Genomic DNA, 21,655 nt, shown 5'->3' with positions numbered 1-21,655 from the left:
AAATGTTTATAATAGAAAAATATATCCTCGCACTCCATACGGGGAATGATTGTGATTCAGATACCAAGGATAACGTCAGACAGCGGGGGCAGACCAATCAGTTTGTTTTACCCCACTCACACACAAGGACGCCTCAGACAGAATACAAGTTACTTTAAAACAATAGCGTGTGCGACCACCCCTTGCCTCGATACACGTATATCCTCTCCATTGCACAAACGAGGTTAATCGGCGGATGACGTCATGTGGAATACTTTGTCATTCGTCTTTGAGAGCCTGCACCAGGTCTTCTCGGCTGACTGGCCCATGGACGGCGTGGTCTGCGCCTAACAAGTCGATCTATAATGACGGTGTTCAGTGGGGACATCGCATCACGTCACAACGTGGTTGGCACTGCATATATACAATGGATTCATATATAGTTAAAGAATTAATTTTCACAGCATAAATTATCTGCATGAATAATAATTGTATTCGTTATTTTTATCCAACTACTGTTTGCTAGTTCAATACGTTCGAACACGTGTTCGACAACCTGATGTTACCTCAAACATTCCGTGAATGATACAACAATCTATAGCTGATGACCCCTTAGTATGGGTGTTCAACTTCTTTATAATAGTTGTAGCGGCATTAGTAGATTCTAACACTGTTATCAGCAATCGCCACGTGCTGAAGACTGGGGAATATTGTGTTCTGCTCAATGTTGTTGTATGTAAACTCCGTTTCGTTTTCTGGCAAATAATACGCAAGAATGATGAAATAAAATGTTTACTTTTTGTCTCCAAATGCCATTCCTGAAGTCGTTACCATCCTTTGAACATGCGTTAATAGTATACTGACATTGGCTACGTAATATATATGCTGTTCAGTAAGTTTACTGGATCGGAATAAATACATGATCTTTATAATGACATTAAGCTGGTTATTTCTCTTCCATTTAGACGTGGGTACAATGTGTGAAGCCCATTTCCGGTGTGCCCCGCCGTGATATTGCTGGAATATTGCTAAAAGCGGCGTCCATACTCACTCACTCACTCACTCTCTCTCTCTCTTTCTTATAATAATTATTATCATAATCCATATAATGCAAACATGTTATCTTGTGACGAGGCCATGCACAGAACAAAGACTCGGCATGTTCACTGCTCACGATAAGTATTTGTATAATATATTCAAACAAGTTTGTCATGAAAAAAGCTTACTCCTCTCATCTCAAAGTCTATACACATATTGCCTGATTATAGGCACGACTGCAACACATATAAGTATAATCTGTAATATGCAAGAACAAATAACAAAAATAAATGCATATATCTACATGGAATGACTGTGGGGGTTGTATTTGTCATCATCAGAATATTTGATTATAAACTTTCTAAAATCATATTAATTTTGCTATATGATAAAAATATTATCTTGTGTAGAAGTACTGTTGAATGAAAATCAGTAAACATAGCTACGTCGCTAGCAGGATAGTGTATGGGTTGTAAGGGAAATAACTTGTCAACATAATAATAAATATTGTGTTACTAAAGCAGGAGGATACAACCTTGATTTACATTTAGCTCTGTATCATACACATCTTGTGGGGTAGTCAGTATGATGTGTTGTTTGTTGGGACAAATTTTCTGTAATTTACTTTATTTTATGAGCATGAGTGAAATCTGTAAGAAATGATGGACCAATGAATTAACACCTCTGATTACTCAAAGCACTTAATGGTGGGACATATTGTATAAGGGGAAGAAAAATATAGGTATTCTTATTTCAAATGATGATAACTGGTATGTATATTGCAACTGGGTCACTGATTGCTTGATAGATGCATGGTAGATTTTCTTTTGGCATCTTTCTAAAAAATATTGTTAGAATAAAAAAATTAAAATCAGATGTAACTTCAATTTCGATATAAATTTAAAATTTTAAATCAGTTGTTTTATTCTGAACGTAATTTCTTCTTCAATTATTTGTAAAGGCACGAATGTATAAAGGCCTGTCGAGTATGCCTGTGTGCTGCAAAATTAATGTTAGCGTATCTCTAATTTCTAAATACTAGAGTTGAGGTGAGGTGAGGTGAAACGTCTGTTATTGCACTTAATGCGACGTGCATGCACGTGTGTGGCTGCTTGTAGAGGTCCGGACTGATGCTGATTTATAGTGCTAGCTCACTGAGATACCATGCCGCAGTTTAACATGAATACCCCACTCAGACAGAGTATACTGACTCCGAGCCGACCAGTCCTTGTTTTAGCCCCTTAATGCCGAGCGCCAGACAGGGAAGCCACAGGTTAGACCGTCACTTATATCTCTTCAAAAGGAGAGTTATTGCCCTTTGGAATGAAACGATCGCCTATTCTAATGTCAAAGTAGTACAGTTTCTTTTGGACGTAAGTTAATATTCATATTCTTCAATTCATTTTTGGAACAGAATGCATTTGTACCACACACAGAGTGTAGCCGTGTATATTTCGTGAATAAGTGGAGTTAAGATGCTTACTTGTTTAAATGAAAACGATGAAAACCGATTTGTTTCTTTTTACGATATTCTTAAATCTGTGTGATAATGATTGTGTGATAATCTGTTTTCGTCACTTCTTGATCTGTTGATTTTGATAAACGACCTCATCTATTTCTGATAAATCTGCGAGGCATATATTTACATTTAGGACTGCTTTTATCAGATAGTATTGTCATGTATGTTAGTCTCCTAAGATAGGGCCGTAGTGCTAGTTTTCTCAATAATCTTTCACTTCAATTTTACTGCGAAACAAGATTACAAACGTTTGCGCAATACTTCCCCAAAGTTATAAATATCTGCGACATGCATTGCTTTGAACTTCATTCCCATCCTATAATATATGACGCGGTACTTGACAATGCGATGAATATGTATCTCTTATCAGACTCTTCTCATTGGTCGATGCAAAATCTATTTGCATGATATAAGCTTATGCACATACCCACGAGCCAAGAAGACACTGGCACATCATCACTAAGCCCTTCACCATGAACAAGTGGATCATTTCTGCGTTTGTAGTTGCAGGTAAGGCATATAAACTAGTCACTTTCGGGCAGGGGTGCATCGTTTCCTATTAACGTAATGAAAGATCTGGTGCAAGTTGACAAATATTCCCAATATATTATTGTCAAGAAAGGTTGCCCTAGCTGAGCCATATTCCGTGTCAGATGTTGTGACGAGGCTTTTCCAGGAAGAGTGAGTGAGTGAGTTGTGTTTTACGCCGCTTTTAACAGTATTCCAGTTATATCACGGCGTGTCAGCTTAATGTGGGAGGAAAGCCCCAAGTGATGCTTGTCTCAGACGTTTACCACTTCGGTGAAACCCACGAGCACGGTATATGGTTCTGACAAACCTAGAAACATAATCGGGGCGAACCGGGATTCGAACCAACAATCATAGGTTTCTGGCGTACCCAAGGGACGAAACTCTGCATAGCGAATCGCGGCGCCTTAGACGACTGGGCCACCCGTGCCCCCTCCAGGAAGACCATACAAGGAACATAGATTCGGCATGTTCACTGTTCACGACAAGTAATAATTATTGTATATATTCAAACTAGTTTGTCATGAAAGAAGCTAATTCCCCTCATCACATTCCTTTTACATTGTCAAAATTATCATTATCTCTCTAAACTGTGATTACTTTTATAAATTGTCATTCAGAGAACTTGAGTGAGTGAGTGAGTGAGTGAATATGGTTTTACGCCGCTTTTAGCAATATTCCAGCAATTTCACTTCACACATTGTACCCATGTCGGGTCTTCGGCGTGACGAGCGAACGCTTTAACCACTAGGCTACCCGACCGCCGCCCAGAGAACTTGAACAACCATTCCATATTGATATCGTACTTTGGAACTTGGTATGGCTGTAAACAATATATTCGCCTGATTTCTTACACAGTATTTATTCTGTGATCTACAATAATATTAGGTATCAATAAATTCCCGAAATTAAAATATACAGGTCAAAATAAATCAGATTTGATACATGTTATTTAACAAACTCCAAAACTTTGTTCCATTACAAAAAGGATGTATGCTATATTTTTGTCTTTTTTTCAGTTATGTTATAATTAGAATACAACTATATTTACTGAATAACATTACATGTTTTTGCCAAATTGTAACCATCACATTGTTCATCCTCTGCTTAATGGAAGCAAGGATAACTCTATATCACTGCTACGGCTGTATTAACCTACACGTGCATCTGCATAATTTGAATGCTACATCACTAAGACAGATATATGTATCAAACATATAAAAATGCAAATATCGAACGTTTGATATTGGTTAATTTTTTTAAAATAATCATTACGATCATAAAACATACTAGTAACTCATTATATCGATTATGACTTAGGTTATCGTCCTGGCGAAACCAGGATCCTTGTAATATCGACATTTCATTGTCGCGAAACATGGATAACTCGAATATGTCAGTTTCACTCTCAAGCACAACTTTTTTTATATTAAATCAGTTTGTCATGAAGGAATATTCAAATATGAGCAAGATATGTGTGTTCATATTCATCATGTATAATAATGACTATTACCGTTTCACCACAGTAAATATGTTTTGCTGCAACTGAAACGCTTGTTCCTGTCACGAAACGCCTCCTACTACCTGTAATGTTTATCATTGCAGTTTGTGTGGGCAGTGCCAGTGCTGACTGTTCAGTGAACGACTTGTCAGTCATCACTACGTGTGCAACCCAATTTGGAACAGCCTTTACTGCAGCTGGGACGGATAAGTCTAAAGCTTGTGCGTAAGTAATGTTTGTAAATTTCGTAATCCTTTTTTCTTAAAAGATGTCCCATAATCTCAAATGCGTATACATATAAAATGTATACTCTGTGTAACGCATGTTATTGAATTACATACATTGATTATATTGGATATTTGATAATTGGATCTTTTGTTTGATGCAGCGCCATTCCGTAAGTACCGCAAATCTCAAATAACCCAAACGTGTTGCAAATACGTGTATTTTAGTACTTAATTTGCAACGTCTACTGGCCATAGTGAAAATTCATCATGATCCACAACCATGATGCTATATGTTGTATTCCGGGGTAGAATAGGTCTTCAGCAACCCATTCTTGCCGTAAAAGGCGACTATGCTTGTCGTAAAAGGCGACTAACGGGATCGGGTGGTCAGGCTCGCTGACTTGGTTGATGCATGTCATAGATCCCAATTGCGCGGATCGATGCTCATGATATTAATCACTGGATTGTCTGGTCCAGACTCGATTATTTACAGACCGCCGTCATATAGCTGGAATATTGCTGAGTGCGGCGTAAAACAACCAACCAGCCAACTATATGTTGTTATGTTTCTTAAGCGTATTTCCGCCGCCACATCACTTCTCTAGTTAACGGTATGATTCATCAGGCACTACGTCCAGTCATGATCAAATGTTAAGCAACGTGTGTACCCATCTTTCAGCGCGTTTGATGCATTCATCACCTGCATCAACAAAGTGAGCAGCGGTTGTAAGAGTGACCCATCATTCAGTCAGGCAGTCAACCAGATAAAGAGTCAAGTGGCAAGTTTCGGATGTTCAAGTAGGTTCTTTATTATTTCTAATTATGCGCATGGTTGATACATTACGACAGTAATAAGGGTGGATAAGAATGTATTCATACTATCCCAATCTTTAGAGAGCACTTGAATACTGACATAATAACTTGAAATGGTGAAGTGAGGTGAAATAGGGTTTAACGTCGCGTCCAAGATTATTGCACTTATATAGCGACGTGCATGCACGTGTATGTGTGTGTGTGGCTGCGTGTACTTGTCCGGACCGATGCCGATTTATAGTGCTAGCTCACTGAGATATAATGCCCGCTCTCCGGGCGGACGCTCTACCACTAGACCACGGAGGCGGTCAACTTGAAATGAAGCTGTAATGAGATGTTATTGCATGACAGGATCTCCACCCTCACCCCATCTAGTCACTAGTAACCTAGTACCGGTGCCCATGACAGCAGTGCCCGAATATCCTGATAGCATCCTGATGGAATAGGGTTTTCTGACACATTTGGAAAGCAAGTCATTTGACTATTAGGGTATTTTTAACTTTGAAATTAGCCGTTATGACATATTGTTTGGAATGGGTGTTCTTCACTTATTAGACCGCCTCAGTGGTCTAGTGGTTCGATCCCCGGCCGCGTCATACCAAAAGACGTTAAAAGATGGTACTTGTTGTTACTCTGCCTGGCGCTCGGCATTAAGGGGCTAAAACAAGGACTGGTTGGCTCGGAGTCAGTATACTGTGTCTGAGTGGATTATTCATGTTAAACTGCGGCATGGTATCGCAGTGGTCTAGCACTATAAATCGGCTTCAGTCCGGACTAGTACAAGCACACACACACACACACACACACACACACACACACACACACACACACACACGTGCATACACGTCGCTATATAAGTGCAATAATCTTGGACGCGACGTTAAACCCCATTTCACCTCACCTCACCTCTTCACTTATTATTACCTGCTCAATTAATGGAGTTCCTATTATATTTCAGCTTCAGAAGCTGGTTCTGTACAGATGTCGGTGGTTGCTACAATCATGTCTCTTCTCATGGCCTATGTCTGCATGAAATAGATTATAACCATTTATTTATATCTACAAACACATACTAGTATTCAAATGTATAGTTTTTGAATGTGAATAAATGCCAATCAATCATTTTATATTGAAGTTCATTATTATTTTGATAGTCATCTGAAAGGTGACTTCAGTCTTCAAGCACAGCGCTTCAACAGTGACAGCATCTCACATCTCACTTCACATGTTGTGTCAGCACTGTTATTACAATGAGTCGTGAATTTGGTTTTGATTATATGGAGATTTGTAGTTATGAACTATTTTGCATGTATTTCTTTGGAGCATGCATCTCTTAGAAGTACTAACAGCTTGTGGTTTCGAAAGAAATGTGTTCAATTCTGTTTCCCTTGAATTATTCAACACGTGTCACTGGCGAACAGCATGTTTATTAACAGTCATCAAGTTCATCTCTGATTAGATTGTTTAATCTAACATTGTGATAATCGCATGAACTTTGGGATGGGAAATTAGGGTACAAACACATGACATACAACTACCCTTCTGAACAAACAGATATCTGCATTGCACAATGACTGTTATTATCTTATTTGATATCCTGGTATACTTGTGCATGTATACTGGTATTAGATTACACATGCATGACTTTTTAGCAGTCATTATTTGTTACTGAACGGTATGTTTTGTCAATAAAGATAAATACGAACTCGTTTATTCTTTCATGTTTGCAGAAGAATCAATTCATTGTCAAAACATGTTTAATTAATTACATAAGTTACTTTGATCTTCATAAGAACAAAATAGATCCAAATTAAAATGAAGAGAATAAATTAAGCTAGCAGATGGAATAAGAGATGAAAATTATTAAAGTAGGGTAAAACTGCCGACATATATAGATTTACTGATGCAAACACAGGGTATATGGTAAGATGCTTCAGAATTGCGTGCGTTTGAGTTACGCTGGTAAACATATATATTCATTTCCATGGACGTGTTTTCTCGTATAACGCAATATGTCTAAATAAAATTCGTACATAAAAGTAGGCTTGGTTTGTTTTTATACAACCATTATTTACTCATGGATGATACATCCCTTCCCCAGTTTTAAACTAACAATAGACGTTGCTGGAAGACATTATAAAACCCTTCTGGGGTTACACTGAACGGATCAGCCAACACATAGCTAAATCCATGCTCAAATAGCATTTGTTTTACATGATATAGGTGACAGTAGAGGGAGCCCTGAACAGTCCACTATCCTTAATAATTAACACTTCCATTTTCTACGGTATGTTCAACAGAACATGGCCCCGTTCTCATGTCTTGTATTGCACCATTGCATCACATGTGGTACAGTGGGTACCAAAATCGGCTATCAGCTATAATTTCTGCTGACAGGACGGTATGTGTCCGTATTACTGATAGACGAAATACGACCTTTGTACAGATAAAGTGTACACGAGTTCATACGTGGTATCGACACGTGGTCATGTTGATCGAGCAAGTAGCTGGATATAGGCACCCGCCTTCGCATTTTGGCTCCTGAAAGCTTCTAGGGCTTCCGTCCTGCCAAGAGTCAGTCTCCCAGAAATAAAAAGGAAATCCAACTCAAGTGTGGATTAATTTGGCAAGCCTGAAGTATTGTCATGGGCTCTATTTTTATTTTATTTTTTATTTTACTTTTCATACTTTATTTACTTACAGACAGACAGACAGACAGACAGTTAATTCAGTATTTTAGGCATCAATGCCCATAGTACAATGCAGATTGGATATTAACATCGTCACGTGATGTACATGATCATGATTAATTGGATAAAACAAGGATTGGTCGACTTGGAGTCTGTATAATATATCTGAGCGACATATTGATGTTTAACTGAGTATGCTAGCACTGTAAAACCGGCATCAGGTCGGACCTGTACAAGCAGACACACACACACCCACCCACACCCACCCACACACACACACACACACACACACACACACACACACACACACAGAGGGGGGAATAATACACCACTTTGTGAATGAATTGCAAAATGTAGCCAACAGGCTGGGAGATAAACCATGTATAACCGCAAACCACCTCAAGAAGCGGTATGAATTTATTACATATGCAGCGAACTACTGTTGAAGAAAACAAACAAGCACAGGGTATTTTTTATAAAAAAAATAAAGTGTATTGTTGATAAATGATAGTAGGTAACATACATTATATGGAAGATAATGTGAAAATAGTTCTTGGCACCAAATGGTCATTACAAATAATCTGTCATCAGAATGTTTGGAATTAGTGAGCCTCAATCTAAAGTACACGCCGATTGAAATGTAGAGTGGAAATGAAGTATTGAAGAAGAAGACTTCGTGACTGGATGAGGGGAAGTTATGCAAATGAGGTGAGGTGAAATGGGGTTTCACGTCGCGTCCAAGGTTATTGCACTTACATAGCGACGTGCATGTACCCTCGCGCGCGCGTGCGTGCGTGCGTGCGTGCGTGCGTGTGTGTGTGTGTGTGAGTGTGGCTGCTTGTACTAGTCCGGACTGATGCCGATTTACAGTGCTAGCCCACTGAGATACCATGCCGCAGTTTGACATGAATACCCCACTCATACACAGTATACTGAGCCGACCAGTCCTTGTTTTAGCCCCTCAATGCCGAGCGCCAGACAGGGTAACAACAAGTACCATCTTTTAACGTCTTTTGGTATGACGCGGCCGGGGATCGAACCACTAGACCACTGAGGCGGTCCCTATGGAAATGACATTTTAAAAAAAGTGTATTTCTTTCCTTTTGATTCACCTGATGGAAGGAAATAAATTTACCAGAAGAATTATGTTCACTCAGGCAGCCTACAGTTTGAATAATACATATACGACGTACTACATTGCATGGGAAGTACGCGATAAAGCTGCAGGCATATAGCTAATCTAGAAACTCAGTCAATGCCAATACTTTATCCTTACAAAATATTGACCTGGTGAATTTTGTGAAAGTAGATATATTTCCTCATAAAAAAATTCAAACAAAATGAACAAATATGATCGATTATCCACATTGCGAAACATGCATAAGTCACAGAATGTGACAGACGATTGGTTAAAACATGTCCAGATTAAAACACTCACTTCACTTTAAACGCTCCAATTTTAGAGAAACCGAAATGGCGCATTCCTTCAGTCACAGGTATACAGCAGTTGATGGGTACCTGGTAGAGTGAGATGGTTGAGTCGACTGCTCATTGATCCATTGACCGGGGTTAAATATTTTGAGCAAGATTTACGATCTAGATTTTGTGCATTAAAAGTATGCACAATATTATTGGGTGGTAAGGTTCGACGAAATTGTTGACTGCCTTTCATCGTATCTCATTTGGGTGGCTCGATGCTCATGATGTCAATCACTGAATTGTCTGGTTCAGAATGGATTATTTATAGATCGCCGTAAAGCGTTATGTAAATAAAAACAACAACAAAAACACAGCTTGCTAGTCTGTCATACGAACCCTGAAACAAATATATCCATTACAGCCCATGCAAGTCTATAACATTTCGCAAATCTATTGCTAGATTACTGCAATTTCAGGAAAATGAAGAAAGTCTTTTGGCTCCTTTTTATTATATTTCATAACTATAATTTAACAACACCTTTTTTCGATAAAATAGTTCATTACAGAGACTAGAAGTTAGTCTAACAGCATGTATACAGCGTGCATATACAGTATCCTGCGACAGGGACACGCGTCTGTCCCAACAAGACATTCTATTGAAGGCTGTATGTTTGCATGTGTGTGTATTGATTGTGAGAGGGACATATAGTGTCATGAATAACGATTCTTGTTACCCTATAAAAGTGAAATCTCTGCCCTATGTCGTTGCTCCGGTACCTCTGCACAGGTAACACTAAGCAGATATGGGCATCTTTAAACTTTAAAGTGTACAGGTGTTGACGATGTTGAGGTGAACAGGACACACCACGAAAATGAGTCTGTCTTAGGGGTGTGGCGGTGTTCCGGGTCTCGCCACGTGGTTGTGTCTCGTCTCCTTCTGTGACATGTCTATTGCTTGCTCGCTCCGTTGTCCCGTTGTTTAAACATGTTTATATCTTGTAGACAGCACTCAACGTGTCATCTTTGACCACGAGAAGGGATGAGGTGTGGAAGGTGGAAAGGCGACGTACATAGCTCGATAGTCAATCCGTACTAGATAACGATAACCCCCTTCTCACAATGTAACATACACGAAAACCTTTGGCCCGGGCCAAGCCGGACCAAGTCGGACCAACACAAGCCAAACACGTCTGATAGAGATTATGTTGAGAATGTAGAGGGAAAAGGGCTTCACTTTGAGCACTTAGTTTTCTTTAATGTACTGTGACACTATAAAGTGGTATAGGTAGAGATAATACTAATCTATAGATGTAAACACATTTGATGATACATCTGTGTGTTTAAAGTTGATTTTGACAGCCCGGGCCAAGTCGAACCCAACACAAGCCAAACACTTCTGATAGAGACAATGTTGTAGAGGGAAAATGGCTTTACTTTGAGCAACTTGTTTTCTTTAAATACTGCGATCTGAGACACTATAAAGTGGAATATAGGTAGATATTATAATAATCTATATATGTGAATCCATTTCATGTTACATCTGTGAGGTTTAAGTTAATTTTGACAGCCCGGGCCAAGTCGGACCGAACACTTCTAACAGAGACTTTCTTTCGAAAAAAGTAAAAGTGCTTGACTTTAACGGACCAGTTGTCTTTAAATGCGGTGTACTGTGACATTATAAAGTGATATGTAGGTAGATATAATACTAGTCTATAGATGTAACCACATTTGATTATGTGTGTTTAAAGTTGATTTTGACAGGCTGGGCCAAGTCTGACCGAACACTTACTTACTTAAATTAGGAATTTAACGTGCGCTTTCCGACATATGCGTATTTCGCGCACGGGCCCGTCAGGTGAGGCAACTTAGGTGAGGCAACTTAGGTGGGGCTCTTTAGGGTTGCTTACTTAATTTGGAGAACACTTTTGGAATTTTGAAATATTCCATAAAAGGTGTGTGTGTGTGTGTGTGTGTGTGTGTGTGTGTGTGTGTGTGTGTGTGTGTGTGTGTGTGTGTGTGTGTGTGTGTGTGTGTGTGTGTGTGTGCGTGCGGGAGGGTGGGGGGGGGGGGGGGGGGGGGGGGGGGGGGAGACTAAAAGGAGTTTGTGTTTTTATAGGTTTAGAATTTTAGGGTTTATTGGCAGCTTGTTTGTGGTACTTTTATTTTTAAATGCGGCCAAGTAGGCCTGTTTTGTTTAGATATATGCCTAATGCTTTAAAGGTTTGTAAGTCATTTAGGGGGTTCAGTACAGTTGCTAGTGTCATTTGATTGTTGCAATTTAGTGTGGATTGGAGTGTTGTTCTGTGTTGTTGGTAATGTGTGCAATATAGTATTACGTGTTCGGGCGTTTCTTTTAAGTTGCAGTGGGGTTATTTACCGGTTTGGTGTTTTATTAATTCGGTGCAGGTAGGAGTTTAACTTAGTGTGGCCTGTTTGTAGTTTAGTTATTACTCTGTCAATTTGTTTTGTTTTATGATGGATTTTTGTTTTTTTTGAGTGGCTTTTTCTTTGTAGCAGGTGTTTTAGTTTGCAATCAGATTTCTGATAGTTATTTTGCCACTTTTGGAAGATTTTTTCCTTTGTGATACTTTTAATTTCGTTTTTGGATATTGGTAGGTTAATGCTTACTTCATCTAATTTTAGTGCTGATTTGGCTGCTTTGTCCGAACACAGGCCAATCACTTCTAATATAGCACGTTGAGAATGTGGAGGGAAAAGGGCTTCACTTTGAGCACCGTGTTTTCTTTAACTACCGCAATATGAGACAATAAAGTGGTATATAGGTAGATATTATACTAGTCGTTAGATGTAAAGAATGTTTAGTAACTTTAGAAGTGCTAGGACAGTTATTAACACGTGTCGTGTCAGCCCTATGACATTCGCGAATATCCACTTCCAGAAAACATCCTGTGTTGATTTCACATGAATAAGTAAAGATTAATTAGGGATGCCCAACACGTTAATTAATGAAAGAATAGTCGAAACACTGTCATTTCCTGCCCAGGACATCACACCCCTACACGCTAAGTTCGGTGAGAAACCTTCTCATCAAAGAAAACACACAGTCAAGACACTGACTTTTCTACGAGGATTCACGGTATGTAATCATAATTATCAGTTTATTACATAGTTGAATATGCATTACGATTCAAACTCAATTAAATGAGCAAAACTATACGATTGTGGATAGTTGAGTTCTGCCTAGATATGCACGTTTCGTTTTATTATTCTGCAATCCATTTTTAGTATAACCCGCTCGCCCGGCCCGGCCCGACTTTTCTTGGCCCGATTTTTAGGCAATCCCGAAAACCAGCGCTGCCTCAGCCTTAAGCGAGGGTAGGAGGCTGGCCGTGACGGGTATCAGTGTGTTTCTCTTTATCTGTCTACTAGTGTCAACTAGTGCAAGCGTTCCTACGCGTATCTATCTCAGGATAAGGTGTTTCGATTTTTAGATATAAAATTTCAACAGACAAAAATATACAACAGCAGATTTTTTTCATCCATGTGTATTGTCATAGCTACCGATTAACAAGGTTTGTCCTAATGAACATTTCAATCCAAAGGCTTATGAAGCCATGGTATGTATACGTCTAACTTAAAAGCCATTACTAAAATCCTTTTCCATATTGTTAATCATCATCCCCATTGGATAGCATATTTACTGTCAGACAACCTGGACGACATGTGATATCTCATTAATTACTGATGTGCATATTTATGACCTAATCCGTGTCAGGTAAGGTGAGGTAAAATTGCGTTTAACGTCGCGACCAAGATGATTGCACTTATATATCGACGTGCATGCACGTGTGTTAGACTAGAGATGAAGTCTCACCCTCTGCCCAGCTAGGGTCAGGCAAGGTACTAGCACCCCAACTACTATCACTCTGTGCTGACCTGGTATATAGTGCTCCTTGCATGTATCTACCTGTATTCATTTGGATTCCCGCCCACGTAGGAATCTTTGGCAATGAAAACGCAGATAAAGCAGCCAAATTATCCCTTAAATTCCCAGATATAAGCTTAAACCTACCTATCTCAAAATCAGAAATTAAAAGTGTCACTAAACAAAAAATCACCAAAAATGGCAAAATATATACCTAAACTAAAATAGCCAATGAGAAAAGTTCTTAAAAAATACTACACCCATCCCAAAAAATCGATAAAATAATCACTAAACTACAAACAGGCCACACCAAACTAAATAACCACCTTAAAATAGCTAAACTACACGCAACAGGAACCTGCCCCCCCCCCCCCCCCCCCCCCTGCAAACAACAAGAAACACCAGAACACGTACTCATTCACTGCACACACTACCAAACACACCGAACCACACTACAAACCACCCTCAATCTTAACACTGCACTTACTCAAGAATCAATCCTGAATCCACAAAATAAATTAGAAAAATTCAAAGCCTTTGGCATATACTTAATTAAAACAGGACTAATTAGTCGCATTTAAACCCCAAATAAACCCCCAATAAACTAATAAACCACATCACATAAACCAAAATCACATAAACTAACAAACCACTCACCACACACAGCACCCTTAGTTCGCCTCCTACCCACTCTTGGCATTCATTCCAAATCTCAAAATTACTATATAAGCAACCCTTAAACGCCCCTCCTGGGTTGAACCATCACTTCCTTTTCCCTCTTAGGGAAACACAGGCGGGCCTGTGTACGACATACGCTTGCAGTCGGAAAGCGCACGTAAAATCTCCAATATAAGTAAGTAAGTAATCTACCTGTAAACTCGTATATGATCCGAGTTATAAAGTTCACGCTATCACTTCCTACCGATGACCGTGCACCGAATCCTAGTCTGTCATACATGATATATTATAAGTGTATTCTACGAGTGAGACAAACATAAACTTGTCTGTCTGTCTGTCTGTCTACAGACCCTGAAACAAATATATCCAATGCAGCCCATACGAGTGTATATTTGTCAAGTCTAGATTACTGCAGTTTAAGGAATAAAGTAAGTCTCTTTAATGGCGCCCATTTTAATTATATTTCATAACTATAATTTGATTAGATGTTTGTCTAACCTAATTATCGCATATAGGAATAAAACACCTACTAGTTTCTATATGTTCCCAAAGTGCAACGAAAATTGATCCCCTTTGTCTGTTGAATGAATGGAACAAACGTTCGGCGTAACACCTCTAATCAATAGCCCGCACTGGGCAGGGCCCTTCCTCACCAAGCTATCTATTAAATATAGAATACTAAACGAGCTCCCGTGTAATACCAATTTTATGAAACGAGTGAATAGTTGTGGTATGTGACGAGCGAAAGCGAGTCAGATACCACAACTATTCACGAGTTTCATAAAATTGGTTTTACACGGGAGCTCGTTTAGTATTTTATTTATTACTTGCCATTTATAACGTTTTTAGAATTATACTGTTGAGTGTGAATAGGCTGACACCTACACGATCCACGCCATAATCCAATTGAGTTTAACACAATAATACTTCAAACACGTCAAAAGTTGAAACGTATGATATGATACCATACAACGGCCCACCTTTAGAATTCAGGCGTCCGTTCAACAAAATTATCGTAGCGTTAAGGTTATCGCAACTCACATACTTTAACTTAGACCAGCGACTGTCGTTGTGCTACAGTACGATCGCCTTGTGGAACGGGGCCTTGCACCTCAAAGTTTACAATCACGTCACAATGCCCAATGACGTAATTTGTGGAAATTTGTTGCAAGATCCTTCGGCGAAACAATGCCATGTGACGTCAGCCTAGCAACAAGGTTGCTGGGGTCATCGAGTGTGCATAAGCTCCTCTCAGTGATCTATTATCTCCACACGCAATGTCGTTGAATAAGCCAAGGGATGTTGAGAGCTTTCAATATTTGTTCGTAAAACGTGTTCCGGGAGTACATAAGCACGTGTTTTAGTATTACACATTGTGTAATACAGCTGTATGTTTATTAAACGGGTGATCTCTTCACGGGCAAGTAATAATGCCAATTAACCCCTCCTTATGTGGCCGGATCTGACGTATTGGCCACTTATTATTATATTATTATCCTTTTTATTCATATCTTATGATTTGTATTATAATGTTCATGTCTTATAAGCTCAAGAAGGCTGGAAGTTGGCATTATTTTTCTGTCTTATGTTTTTATATGTAAACAAATAAACAACTTAAGAAAAATAAACTAACGTGGGTCACTGGCCTTAAACCACGTTATGATACACCCCATCAATCATGATCAATCAGGGAGACAGGTCCAGATCATCGATAGAAGCGTACGGGATGTGCGTCTTGGAGTGGCGTCGGCTGCAACCGCCGCCTCACCAACGACTACGTCGACTGTGAAGAATCGCCGTGCGACTTCCTGCCTATACATGTGCAAGAGACAGAGCAGGTCTCCGTACCGGGAACGTTTTGCCCACTCTGTCCCGATGTCCCGTTCTGTCATATGATTGCCGGGAACGTTTTGCCCACTCTGTCCCGATGTCCCGTTCTGTCATATGATTGCCAGGAGCGTTTTGCCCACTCTGTCCCGATGTCCCGTTCTGTGATTTGATTGCCGGGAATGTTTTGCCCACTCTGTCCCGATGTCCCGTTCTGTCATATGATTGCCGGGAATGTTTTGCCCACTCTGTCCCGATGTCCCGTTCTGTCATATGATTGCCGGGAACGTTTTGCCCACTCTGTCCCGATGTCCCGTTCTGTCATATGATTGCCGGGAATGTTTTCCCCACTCTGTCCCGATGTCCCGTTCTGTCATATGATTGCCGGGAATGTTTTGCCCACTCTGTCCCGATGTCCCGTTCTGTCATATGATTGCCGGGAATGTTTTCCCCACTCTGTACCGATGTCCCGTTCTGTCATATGATTGCCGGGAATGTTTTCCCCACTCTGTCCCGATGTCCCGTTCTGTCATATGATTGCCATTACTTGTATCTTTTCGATGGATATTCCCCATCAACAATAAACATGGTTGCTGTCTCTTAAACTTCACCCGTGAGTTTTGTCTTTTGTCGTCCACTGAGCTGTGCCGCTCGAAGGCAAAACGTATCCTCTTGGACTCTTGGATTCTCTGGCAAAGTGCAGCCTTACGAGGCTTACGAGACACGAATGTACATAAAAAATATCAATTCCTATTAAAGTCATGTGTTTGCACACAAAAAATGATTGAACTAAAGAATATGTAATAATTGAGATACAACAATGAGTAAATTATAGCATGAAATGATGAAAGTAGCACTTAGGAAGAATGATTTTACGTTTGTACATGGCGTAGAGAGTTGTGGAAAAAAGATAGATCATCATTAATAGCATAATTTATCAACAGGGTTCGAATTAAGAAATTTTACAGAAAGGATCCTACCTTAAGTCGGAGTAAACAGGACATGCAAATAAAAAATGACATCCGTCTTCAACTGCTTTTATATTGTCGTGTTTTCACAAGCAAGGGGTTCCTTGGCGTGTTTAGCGGTCATCTTCAATTTCAAGTGAAATATACAATGTACACGTAATCACAATGAGCGTTATAAAACACATGTGTCACGGTGCGTTGTTAGTGCCATACCATCTCTGTGTTATCAAAGCATATGTTTTCGTAATATACACACTTTTATACAACGACAAATTTAACAGCCAGAGACATATAACACACAGATCAGCGATTATCATATACAGTGATTATGCACAAACCAAATTAAATGATTCTTAACAATAACTCGTTCCAGAAAATACGCCATAACGAATTGCCTCACGTTTTATTAAATAGAATTGTTCGTTGGACATACTTATTGTCCAAACGAAAAAATATCTTGTTGTGAAAACATGAATTATCTAAGTCCATCCTTTCAGATAAGAATATTGTACATTAACGGTAGCCAAGGATACGCAGCCTTCTGCTTCCCCAACCGCGACATCAGCAACGCCTTTGAAGCCGACGTCATCGTTAGTAATATCAGACCTCTACTCCAGAGAATAACAAGTCTCGATTATCTGCTGAAACACATTATATTAGGCGTAAAAGGCAAAATAGCAGTTAAAATCACATACATGCATCAACGAAAATCAGTGATGACACCAGGTGTTCGCGAACAGGCAAGCATGTCGTGTCCTAGAAGCAAGTGAAGTCATTCCCAGTCAAGAAGCCATTACATAAATGTAGATGAAGCGCTCGTAGAAGGCGTTTGTCCAGTCGCCTCATACTTCGCCACTTTGGTGTCATCTTTTTTTTCTCGTTATTTCAATCATTTAATATTTTTAGAAATTTGGGGTTATTTGTCTCGTAATTTCAATCATTTTCTCGTTATTGCAATTAGTTTCTCGTTATTTCAATTGTTATGTGGTTATTTCAATCATTTTCTCGTTATTTCAATTTATTTTAAAAATCGATTTTTTTAATAATAAAATAATACTTAACTTGAGATAATGAGAAAATAATCAAAATTACAAAAATGAAATAACGATACAAAAATTTAAACACGTCAAGGTTAAGGTGGTTGTTGGCGCTATATTAAATTACATAGATATAATAAATGACATATAATATGTCAACATAGCTGAAGTTTACTTTTTGGTGACAGAGTGGTGTCTAGCTTTTAACCACCACTCCCTCGTAAAAGACTATAGCACTGATATCTGAATAAAATTGAATTCCCAAAATTCCAGGTTCGCGTTATTAACTTGCTTTTTTACCTTATTTTGTACTTTGCTGGATAAAATGCAAAACGTTAGGTACGTCTCTTGTATTCATTTGTTTATGCTGTCGTATTCATTCAGTGCTGGTAAAAGCGGTTAATCAACTTAAATGCAGATAAATACGTCTGATATTATGAGATAATATATCTGACGGATGGTTCCGAATGACTGCTTTAGTGATATTGAACAAAATGTATTCTCCCCTATCTACTTGCCTTTGCATGTGTTTGTGACGCGTGCCACCGCTGGGGCAGGATACGCTCACCTTTCAACGGACACCCGGTGGTATCATGCTCGCATGCTCATGAAATAGTCGGAATCGCTTATTTGACTCTGGTTTTGTCTGAGATTTCCCATGAATAAGGAAAGGGTTTTGCCGCTTTTGTTTGCCAATTGGGTTCCAGAGAGATTGGCATTGACATTCATTTCTAGCAAGACCTGCAAATGATCTCAACATTGTTAGGCCAAGGTGCCGATACTGGCAATTATGCTTGTCCCAGGTGAAAAGTCCATAAGAATGAAAGACACGACGTGACTAAGCCCTAGGATTACTATGACACAGGGGAACTCAGGCGTACGATAGAGAACATTACACAATGTACACACAAAGATTCCCATGTACTCTCCATGCCTCGCGTATTAACCTTGAAGCTCGAAAATCCATTGGGGATGAGTTGCATCTACTACTTAGAAATATAGATGAGATTGAAAGGATTTGAAAATGAAGGCATGCGACATGGACAAGTGTCTGTTTGCGAGGAAAGAGAAGGCAGGTCATGTTGATATAGTTCATTGTATCAGGTCCTGAGGAGATTCTTCTTCTGTTTTGGAAGTGAGACAAGTCTCTCAGGTCAGGAAATGAAAAAAGCTTTTGAAATATATACCTTCATAGCTGAGGCAAAACAATCCTGACACCTCTTCATCAATCTTTGGCAAAACCTTTCAGAAATTTATTCCAAAATGTGCAGTCCAGGTACCTCAGCAATGGAGGTGTTTCAAGTATCTAACAGTTCGGTTCAGTTATTCAAAGATGCGAATAACACCCTATATTCACAGTTTGGTTGACCACGTCCCTGGTTTTGTTGCTCGCTTCGTGACTTCAGTTGTCAGGTCCTTGAAACAACGCAAAAAGAATAAAACAAATACATCAGCCAAAATGAAATGAATGGGATGCAGCTGTTGAGGCACTGAAAGTCCGGAAACGATTGGAAAACCATAGCGATCTGAATCGAGAAAAGCGCCAAGCTTGTGTATTGGGAAGATAATGAATAAATGAAGTGAGACAGGGGAGAAGGCCAAACATAACCAACGAAAGTACATCTCAACCATCAAAAGATATGGGTTTGAGTGAACTGTCAGTTTCGGGGCTCCGTGGCTTCGTACAAACTCGTTATGTGACAACGAAGTCCATTTCAAGGCCCAAACTTTTGGAGATGGCAAGTGGACTGAACTTATATTTGCAGGTCTGTTTATGTGTGTAGGACATGTGACTGCCTTGTGTTTAAATTTAGCATAATGCAGTTGTTTATTATCTTCATATAAACATATATTTTACCTGAGTACAACACGTTATTTATTTAGTATGTTAGCTAATTTTTCGGCTTGTAAGGTGCTTGTATGATTATTCTACGCATTCGGTATATTATTTCTGGAGGTAGTTTAAAAATCAGATTATATCGCAAAATATTTTTGAAATGATTGCATATTTTACATATTTATTTGTTTTAACATTCCGATTATACATCAATATATGACGAGAGTACTAAAGTATTACGTACCAAATTATACATTCATAAACATAAAACAAAACAATGCTGTTTAAGTTATTCAAACAAAATACAATGTAAAATATCTACACAAAAAGTATCGAACGTAGAATTTACAGAACGAGGGTCGTGCTTTTGTTTGTTGTTTAAAATGACGCCAAAAGACGGTGGTCTGAAAATAATCGAGTATGGAACAGACAATCCAGTGATTGGCATCATGAGCATCGATCCACGCAATTGGGATACGACCACATGCATCAACCAAGTCAGCGAGCCTGACCACCCGATCCCGTTATTCGCCTCTTACGATAAGCATAGTTTGCTGAACCCCTACTCTACCTCGGATCTTCACGGGTCATGATTACAAGAAAAACATATTTATAAAATTAGTAGCCTTGGTATTTTAAAATGATGGATTCAACACGAGATATAATAATGAGAGATTAAGTGGGGTTTAACATCACCTTTTGTAATTTTCAAGTATCTAACAGCAAAGAAACCAGTTAATGGCTTCACCATACTGCATCAGTTGGGAATCGAACCCGGGACTTTGGCCCGTGGAGCAAACGCTTCAATAACTAGAAACGTGGGTACATAGCCAAATTAACTAAAACAGGTCATAACCCGACATTCCATAACAGTTTCCACAGACACGACGCTCGCCCAACTAAATAGGTTAATGGCTCTAAACTTCTGCCTGGGGTCCCAAATGAGTCATGCTTGCCACGAAAGGCACATTCGACAACGGGTTTGCGAATGACGCCACGCCGATTTCGCAATGCCTATAATGACCCTAAGACCCTATAAAGAGCAATTGGACGCACATGTTTAATTCCTGAGAAGCCATACCATATAAAACCAGCCTGCGCTACAATTAAACTCCTTGACAACATGTTCATGTTGTGTATGTATTATGAAGTAGAAGCATAGTACTGCATGGAAGTGCCACGCAGATGAGGACAACGAGTGTGGCGACAAGTCACTTACTAATTTAGTTTTTAGTTGTTGTTATCAACGCCACAACGCGCTATTCTAGCAACATGACTACTGCCCGTGAATAGTCGCGTCTGGACAAGCAGAACAAGGGATCGATATTATGAGCAGTGATCCACGTTGTGGGTACTATCGTAATCAACCAATCGCCGTTCATCCGTATCTTTCAAATGTATTTTACTATTGCTACTATTTCTATTGCTACTTTTACTATTAATAACTTAATACTTTACATGAATATTTATTGACAATATTCGATTTCGTTCGGTCCTTTAAATTGATTGACGTTTCGCTTCTAAATATATTTCCGAACCTGCAACTGTTCGGTTGAATTCTATTTTTGCTTTGTGAGTAGCTTGGTGATCTCGGGTAAGCGCGTTACAAATAGCATCCGGGCTGGCCTCGCGACATGCGTGTTAACAATGTTTAAAGGTTATTTTGTATGTCCCACTCCATGAGGCAACTGTTGCATTGTTGTGTCAA

At 39.3% G+C, this 21,655-nt stretch overlaps 1 protein-coding gene across 1 annotated transcript; it reads left to right on the top strand.

The window, feature by feature from the left end:
- Positions 1 to 2,906: 2,906 nt before the first annotated feature.
- LOC124137193 lies at positions 2,907 to 6,732 on the top strand. Its single transcript, XM_046503393.2, has 4 exons — positions 2,907 to 3,046; positions 4,670 to 4,790; positions 5,472 to 5,590; positions 6,564 to 6,732. The coding sequence occupies exons 1-4, from the start codon at positions 3,010 to 3,012 to the stop codon at positions 6,641 to 6,643; spliced, it is 357 nt and encodes a 118-aa protein (XP_046359349.2). The 5' UTR covers positions 2,907 to 3,009; the 3' UTR covers positions 6,644 to 6,732.
- The last annotated feature ends 14,923 nt before the right edge of the window (positions 6,733 to 21,655 follow it).

This window comes from Haliotis rufescens, unplaced genomic scaffold (genome assembly GCF_023055435.1).
Source record: "Haliotis rufescens isolate VD_foot unplaced genomic scaffold, xgHalRufe1.0.p SCAF_5, whole genome shotgun sequence".
In the NCBI taxonomy this organism is placed as follows: Eukaryota; Metazoa; Mollusca; class Gastropoda; order Lepetellida; family Haliotidae; genus Haliotis; species Haliotis rufescens.
The sequence above is the reverse complement of the archived record's forward strand: the minus strand, read 5'-3'. Positions and strand labels throughout refer to the sequence as shown.

Excerpts from the sequence above, each read along its gene's own strand:
- LOC124137193 (XM_046503393.2), top strand. The coding sequence starts at position 3,010 with ATGAACAAGTGGATCATTTCTGCGTTTGTAGTTGCAG. Across the intron at positions 3,047-4,669 it reads TTCTGCGTTTGTAGTTGCAG|TTTGTGTGGGCAGTGCCAGT; the intron begins GTAAGGCATATA and ends TTATCATTGCAG. Across the intron at positions 5,591-6,563 it reads GGCAAGTTTCGGATGTTCAA|CTTCAGAAGCTGGTTCTGTA; the intron begins GTAGGTTCTTTA and ends ATTATATTTCAG.